The sequence below is a fragment of the Macrobrachium nipponense genome, chromosome 11, assembly GCF_015104395.2.
Source record: "Macrobrachium nipponense isolate FS-2020 chromosome 11, ASM1510439v2, whole genome shotgun sequence".
Classification (NCBI taxonomy): domain Eukaryota; kingdom Metazoa; phylum Arthropoda; class Malacostraca; order Decapoda; family Palaemonidae; genus Macrobrachium; species Macrobrachium nipponense.
In genome coordinates this window covers 31,505,918-31,513,994 of record NC_061087.1, presented here as the reverse complement: position 1 = coordinate 31,513,994, position 8,077 = coordinate 31,505,918, and the positions used below count along the sequence as shown (strand labels likewise).

Here is an 8,077-nt window from a genome sequence, read left to right as displayed (position 1 = left end):
CTCCTATCCAACGAGACGTATCTTAGCAAAACGCAGACAATGTTTATTCATGTTTGCTTACAAATTCCCCTCAATCCGAGGCTAAAGTCTGTGATTGTAGGGGGAGAGATACGGTTAGGCAGTCAATCCCGTAGGAGAGAGATATGTAACCGACCACTCATGACCGAGAACTAGATGGTACTGCGTAGGTCTACAGTGACAGCAACCTACGTTCGCCGTCTCGCAGTATTCTCCCTGAGTTGCCAGATACTCCATTAAATGAAGGAATAGGTCTATTAAAATTATCGAGCCGAAAACCTGATGCGAGGATTCGGAACAGCTCTCCTTCATTGGTTAGAGGCTCTTCCAGGAAAAAAACTTGGAGACTAAAGCTGGCCTCACACTGGGCCTTTTTTTCACGAGCAGCGAGCCGTTGCTGCCGAGAATCGAAAACCGGGAGATTTTTGCTCGAGATCTTTGCTTTCCGTCTTGTTGGGAAGCAGCAGCCGCGAACAACGAGCGACAGCGTAGTGTAAACACACAAGATGGCTGCTGCTAACAGGACGTGCTCAGGAACTATGTCTCTTCCCACACAAAGACATCGGTATGTGTGGACTTCCTTTGCTCTCCATGGATTATTAGAAAAAGTAAGAGAGTTCCGAGTGTTGTGGGATCACACGGATGAACTTTTTAAGAAAACTACGCTTAAAAAGTGCAAATGGGAGGAAGTCACGAGAGCCCTGAAGTCTGAATTTCCCGACCTTAGCGATGCTGGCTTAACTGCAGGTAGATATCTCTTTTTTTTGTTTTAATAATTTGACCCATATTCCTGTATTCATATTATCATGCAACTGTACATATAACTATTCTGCACAAGTAGCCTAGAACTTATTGATTGATCATTACCTATAACATAGGCCTATACCAAGGCCCATAGCCTAGCCCATGGTACTGGTAATTGTGCTAGGGAATGATTGGTTTGGTTGGCTATATTTTAGGCTTGGTTTGTATAACTGATTAAGTACCGTAGCCCTGGCCATAGTTTAGTGCATATTTTTGGCATGGTAAAGCCTATTGGTTACAGGTTGATATACCTATATACCAAGGGCCATAGCATAGTCTATGGTACTGTTATTTGTTGGCTAGGTTAAGCGTGGTTGGCTATTTTTATTTTACTGTTGACAGCAAGCACCCATGTTAGAGGGCTTAGTTTTTGTCTCTATCTCTCTCTCTGAACTTAGCAATTTTAGACTTGGTTATACCATAGGCCAGGCTAGACTGCATAGGCTAGGGGTAGCCTAGACTGAAATGAATGTATAATGAAATATAGCCTAACTGTAGGCAATATATTTTGGCATGGTAAAGCTATATTGGTTAAACAGAGTTGAAATATATCTTTTATTAGGGTAAAAAACCGCATGGTACAGGGGTGGACCATGTACGATCAATGTGTACAACCATCGGAGATGGGCATCAGACGCGACTTCTTGTTGGTGAGAAACAGAGCTAAAGACCTTTACTCCGGTGTCAGGACGCATTATAATGTACTTTTCTTGGGGTTGTACACATTGATCGTACATGGTCCACCCCTGTACCATGCAGTTTTTTACCCTAAGGTTAGCCTATAAATCTTGCAAGCTTGGGCCCCCTTGGGTTATTTGACAAGGTTTGTCTCACTGTGTTAAGGTTACTGTAGCCCTAATATTCTAATTTTAGTGATTTTAAGCTGTTGAAAACATGAAAAATGGTGTATTATTAGTGAATGTTTAGTATTACACCTAACTCATTCTTTATATATAAATTGCATGATTTCCATGTATTTTTCATTCATATATATTGTTATAATATGCACTGAAAGTCATTGGAAATCATAGGTTAGGTTATACAGTTCCCAAGAAGTATAATTGTATGGCATTTTTATACCATTTTTCTGATCAAAATTCTTGGCCAGCATTATTAATTGTCTAGGTTTTTTCTCAATGCTTTATGGCAGTTCTTAGCTTGTATTTTTCAATATGCAGGTATGTAAGCTAGGCCTCTATTCTTGTTGGATTATTAGCTGGGTTAAAGACTAATTTCCCTGAAAAATTAACAGTATAGTCATTCAAAGCACATTAAAAACTAGGCAAACAGTAAATTTTTTTTTTTTTTTTATAAAGATTGCCAGTGACCTAGATGATGTATAAAGACCCAATTGAATTTGCATGCCCTCAAATGTATTTTCAAATAAATTTATCTTCTATAATGGCTTACTTGTACTAGCTTATGCCACATATAATATTCTAACTGGTAATAATTTGTGTATCATATGGAAATGTTAAGTACATTTATTCTAAGTTAACCTTAAATTTTCTAATCAGATGATGTCCAAAGAAAATTTGGCACGCTGAAGTCGACTTTTCAGCGGGAATTGCGCAAAATCCAGTGCACACCAAGTGGGTCAGCTGGTGCCGTGGAGCCGAAATGGGAGTATTTCAAGAGCTGCTCCTTTATGATTCCAGTGAACAGTTGCACTCCCAGAAGGACATCATTTGATACCTCTGAACCACAGGTAGTTACCGGACATACTGGTGTTGGAAAATTTTTAAGAAAAAAATGATAAACTTATACTTTTCTAATAGGATTTTAGAATTTTACATTTTCTTTTTTCTAATGAGAAACATGGTTTAAGAGCTAGTTGACTGAATTTTGCCTTTATATTCTAGTAAAAAGAAATATGTATATACATATATGTATCTGCAGCAAAGTGCTCTATTTTTGAGCTCTTCCTCTAAATCACTATATTGTAGGTCACACACTATAATTACTCTGTATTATAAAATTCAATTAGCATTGCATCATAGATTTGTTTAGCTCTTTGCTCCTTTATTTTTATATACCTTATAATAGTCATGTTATAATTTGTATGTCTACCTATAATTTTTGGCCACTGATGATTTTGAATAGGAACATTTAAATGTGCTGTAAATAAAAATGGACTTTATGAAAAATTTCATATTGTTATAAATTTTCTTACAGGAACCAGAGACTTTAGTGCTTTCAATATCAAGTGAACACTATGAAGAGGGAACATCCAATAGTAATTGGGGTGAGAGTGATGGTGCACAACCACAGGTGTGCAACATCCCAGACCTAACGCCACCCCAAACACGGTCTACTTCATCATTGTCCGTGCAGAGTGACAGTTATTTTGATGGAACCCATGCATCTACTCCATCCTCCTCCTCTTCCATTTCCCAGAGATCAGATACAAGGGTAAAAAAGAGGAGGAAATTACAATGCTCAACAGAAGGTGAACGTTTTGATAATATTTTGGATAAAGTTGATTCTATTCTGAATGAACCAGATCCATCATGTGATCCCGTTATTAAAGCAGCCACAAATCTTATAACAGGTTTCATGCTCCTTGTCTAAAAACGAAAAGAAAGCTGTGTACTTAAAGATTGTTAAAGTTGTGCAAGACCATCCTGTTGATTTTGATAATTTAGGTGATTAGTTTTTTTGTCTTGTTAGTTTTGTATTAATAGTCCTAATAATTTAAAAATTATATACAGTTTTGTTTAAAGATTCTATCAACATACACCTCTTAATTATGTAGTATTAAAATAACAATGCATTGAACAGTAGAATAATAAAACTTTACTTATAATGTTTGGTCTTTTTACTTTCTTTTAATTTTTGCAAATAAGTGTAGCCTTAGATGAAGGCATTTATATTGGTTGTTCTGTGATAGTTGTGACACTTATTTGAAACTAAAGTTCTCTGTGTATAATTAACTTGTTTTGACAGTACTGCAATATTACTACACAATAATGAACTGTCCAAAAGTCTAAAATAAGAGTTCAAAGCAAAAAAAAAAGTTTTTTTTATTTTTGTGTCAGTCAGTCTTCCTGCATTTTGTTCTCTCGCTGCTTGCAATATTTCACTACCATGCTTAAATTTAACATCCAGTACTAAGATATATGTATTTTTCTCAAATAAGCCAAATTTATTAATTAATATGCAATAATTTATTTTCTAACTTTATTTTGAACATAAACAATATTACAACATTACTTACTTTAGCATATGAATGAACTATTTTCACAGGTTTTATTTCATGAAGGACAATAACGTCGAGTAATATTCACTGCGGATGCGCATTTTGAGGACGTTTGCATTTTTATACATTAATGACATGAGGCATAGGCTTATAAGCACAATAGCAAAGAAAAAAAATAATACTAAAATATATTGCACAGTAAGAAGAAAATTAAATAAGTCCGGGCTAAAGAAAACATACAAATCATAATGACACTTTATGAAGAAAACAATAATACATTTTACATTTACACACAAAACCTATAAAATACAACTTCCTAGTGGAATAGTGACATCTGCTCTTGCCACGGAACTCTGCCTTCACCATTGAAGTAGGCCATGAAAGTGTCCCTTACAACTGCAGCATCATTCTGTGGGCGCCTAGGAATCGGCAGTAGGCCTATCATACCACCATTGCAGTGGTCCTCAGGCTCCAACATTTCTGCTGGTGCATATGTGTTTGGTGAACGGGTCCGTAAAAAATTGTGAAGGGAACATGCAGCTAAAATAATTGAATTGATGTTTTCTGGAGATGTATTAATCGGCTGCTTAAATATTCTAAATTTCGCAGAAAGTATACCAAATGCATTCTCTGATGTGCGTCTAGCACGAGAGAGCCTGTAGTTGAACATCCTTTTCTCATGGGTCAGTCCTCGACCAGGGTAAGGTTTCATTAAAGAAGTAGTGAGAGGGAAAGCATCATCGGCAAGAATCACACTTGGGCATGCTTTCTGCGAAAAAGGTAAGGACTTATGTGGAGGAAATTTCACCAAATCCCTATCAAGTGCCCTTTTCAAAGAGCATTTCTCCCATACACCTCCATCACTGGCACGTCCTGCACTACCAACATCTACATAAATGAATCTCAGCTTCGCATCGACAAGGGCAAGAAGTATGGAGCTGAAATGACATTTGTAGTCATAATATGTTGAACCTGATTTTGGAGGTTTGGCTATAAGAACTCTTTTCCCATCTAAAGCACCACAGCAATTTGGAAACTGCCAGAGAGAATGAAATTCTGCTTGGATGCGAAGCCATTCCTCTTCATTTGTAGGCATTTTCATATATAACGGTTGCAGAGCTGCATATAAGGCCTCACACACCTCAGGAACGACACTTGAAAGGAGGTTTGGGCTGATCCTGTAGGAATATCCCAGGGATGTTTTTGATTCACCTGAAAATAAAAATGAAATTCACTAGTTTAATATTTACCAGTCGGTGAACTACGACAACTATAGTGTGTTTACTTTTCTGAGATTGCTCTGGTGGGGCCAGGTAGAAAAGACAGAGTTGTCATATTTTACAGGTATGTAAGGCCCTTTTAAATGCTTCCCTGCAGAGATGGGCCTGCTTGAGTAGATTAATTCTCTTTCTATAATTATAGCTAGATGTACTGAATGGCCTGTTGGATCCTGCCACACCACAGCGATCTTAGAAAAGTAAACACACTATAGGCTAAGTAGGTAAGGTTAGGTATGTCGGTATACTCCAAAAGTTCTCTTGATTTGGTGGACAACTGAAGTACAGGAGGGTCTGCCCCTACTATAAATTATTGAAGGAATATATCAAATAGACGTACCTAAACAATAAAAAAAAATATTTTTTCACAAGGGTTTAATTTAAATATTTGCCACCTCTAATGGCACTAGGGTAAAAAAACCGCATGGTACAGGGGGTGGGGTGGACCATGTACGATCAGTGTGTACAACTACAAGAAAAGTACATTATAACGCGTCCTGACACCGGAGTAGAGGTCTTTAGCTCCGTTTCTCACCAACAACAAGTCGCGTCTGATGCCCATCTCCGATGTCAGGACGCGTTATGATGTACTTTTTTTGTTGTGTACATTGATCGTACATGGTCCACCCCTGCCTGTACCTTGCGGTTTTTTTTACCCTATGTCATAACCTAATTATCCTATAGGCTATAGCCTAGTAACTTACCTGTGGCCAAGTGCCTCAATGTGACTGATAATCTCTGTTCTGGTGGAATAGCCTTTCTCATCCTGGTGTCTTGCTTAGCAATCTTGGCCCAACACAAGCCTCAAGAGATAATCAAAATCTTCTTTGTTCATTCTGTGGTAGTTGTAGAAGGCAGCGTCATCTCCCAACCTCATTTCCCGACACAAGTTGTCAAAGATACCTTTATCCTCTCTTCTCCTGAGCCACTCTCGAACCCACAAACGTTTTTTGTTGCTCTTGCATTCACGTAAGACTCCAAGAACACACATCACTGCAGCACATCTTGCAACAGTCCGACGATTTCGGGCGCCATGATGATATCAGCTGATCAGTTTTGTTTACTTTTCCTACTGCTCCTCGAAAACCACGAGATCCTAGTGTGACGATACAACACTTTTGCTCGCGAGCATCGGCTGGATGCTGGCCAAAACCGCGAGCAAGAAATGACTAGTGTGAGACCAGCTTAAGTCTATGAAGTCTTATATCCAAAAGCGTAGGAAGCTAGAACTTCCGTCTTCGGTCCTCGGTTCTCACTTGAGGATATTCTTCGGCTAATAATAATTCTCTTCCTTGTCGAAGGGAACGAATAGTCGATATCCCTTCTCTCTCTTCCTCATAGAGGAAAGAATGTAGATGAGAAATAGCTGTTCTAATGACTACAATACTCTACGTATTTTACCTGTGTTATTTTTTCTACTGTATGGTTGAAGTCTTATAAGCGTACCGAAGATTCCTCTACGGATAGCAACCGAAAGGACCATTAGTCTAAGTGCAATTAATCGATACTCCTAGCGACCTTCCAGGAGTTTCCGGTGTAGGGACAATGCTAAAAGGTATAACTTCAACAACACCAACTGAGCTGCTGTATTTAGCGAATCCTGTTTCGCTTAAATATATTTGCTTGCGATTTTCCTATGCTTACACAATAAAATGTTATTAAGATCTTTGTCAATGAGAACAAACCCCTTTTTCGAGACAGAGTAAATATTTTTGTAAATGATGTGTTACACACTTGCTTGACAAAATGTGCAATATGTCACTAACGAGGGAAAACCGCACTTATATGAGAGTAAGTAATCTAGGAATTCGAGCATATAGCTTTTCCTGATAACCACCAAACTCGAGGGAGGGGCAGGGTTCCTGTTCCGAGATTGGCTCTGTGAGACATCTTGCGCCTTTGCCATGAGAAGGCTGATCCTGCGAAAAAACTAATAAGAGGAGCCTCGCTGCTGGCCTCTCTCTCATAAGGCGATGCAGGAGATCCTGGCGCCTGGCTGGCGCCTCGCGCCTGGTTGACTCCTCGCGCCTGGCTGTTGGAACGTAGCTCACGCCTGGTTGCTGGAACGCGGCTCGCGCCTGGTTGCAGGAACACGGCTCGCGCCTGGTTGCTGGAACGAGGCTAGCGCCTAGTTGCTGGTACGCGGCTAGTGCCTGGCTGTTGGAACGCGGCTCGCGCTTGGCTGTTGGAACGCTCTAATGATCTGTCAACGGTGGCGTGACCACAATGTGACTAGATCATATAGATGTTTCTAGACATAATTTGGGTAATGCATCCCTAGAGTTTCCAGCAAAGTAATTACCCGTTTTTAGCTGGTGCGTTTCATAACTGCTCTGTCAACTGGGGTTCATTGTTCTTGTCAGATGAAGAATCGGATGAAAGAGACGACCAGCCTTATGAGGATGCCTTTCCAAATGGCGATCCTTTGGCAGTCTGGGTCGCCACAGATCCTGCCGAGGGGTTGGGGACGCCTGACCCGGTGGGGGTTGTCCCTAACCTTCCTGCGGCTGTCGACTTTCCTCCTCAACTGGGTCTGAGAGTTTGGAAGAGGTCTAGGCCTGGAAGCGCTACGGAGCCGATCAGACGCACCCTCCACTGCACTGGGAACACTATATTTTTTAGGGCTTGTGCCTTGTATGATGTATGCGCCCTATGAGGTAATGTTAGACTTGCGATAATCTTACGCTAAGTCGGTTGGTATTGCACTTCCATCTTCAATGGAGTGTCTTGGGGTTTGTAGATCAATTACGAAGTCGGGATTATCTTCTTGTTTATGACG

At 39.8% G+C, this 8,077-nt stretch overlaps 2 protein-coding genes across 2 annotated transcripts; one reads left to right on the top strand and one right to left on the bottom strand.

Annotated features, from left to right (window-relative positions):
• The first annotated feature begins 368 nt into the window (after positions 1-368).
• LOC135208438 (uncharacterized) lies at positions 369-3,393 on the top strand. Its single transcript, XM_064240619.1, has 3 exons — positions 369-765; positions 2,340-2,530; positions 2,998-3,393. Exons 1-3 carry the CDS (start codon positions 525-527, stop codon positions 3,391-3,393), a joined length of 828 nt encoding a protein of 275 aa, XP_064096689.1. The 5' UTR covers positions 369-524.
• An 871-nt stretch (positions 3,394-4,264) lies between these two features.
• On the bottom strand, positions 4,265-6,133 carry LOC135204347 (uncharacterized; the record flags this gene model as incomplete). The annotated part of the gene is given in 2 exon segments (XM_064234584.1): positions 4,265-5,233; positions 6,003-6,133. Coding segments are annotated over 2 exon segments (957 nt in total). The 3' UTR covers positions 4,265-4,337.
• Between the last annotated feature and the right edge of the window lie 1,944 nt (positions 6,134-8,077).

Bases quoted from the DNA above. Each gene is read 5' to 3' on its own strand.
- LOC135208438 (XM_064240619.1), top strand. From the start codon at position 525: ATGGCTGCTGCTAACAGGACGTGCTCAGGAACTATGTCTCTTCCCACA. The intron at 766-2,339 runs GTAGATATCTCT...TTTTCTAATCAG, and splicing joins CGATGCTGGCTTAACTGCAG to ATGATGTCCAAAGAAAATTT. The intron at 2,531-2,997 runs GTAGTTACCGGA...ATTTTCTTACAG, and splicing joins TTGATACCTCTGAACCACAG to GAACCAGAGACTTTAGTGCT.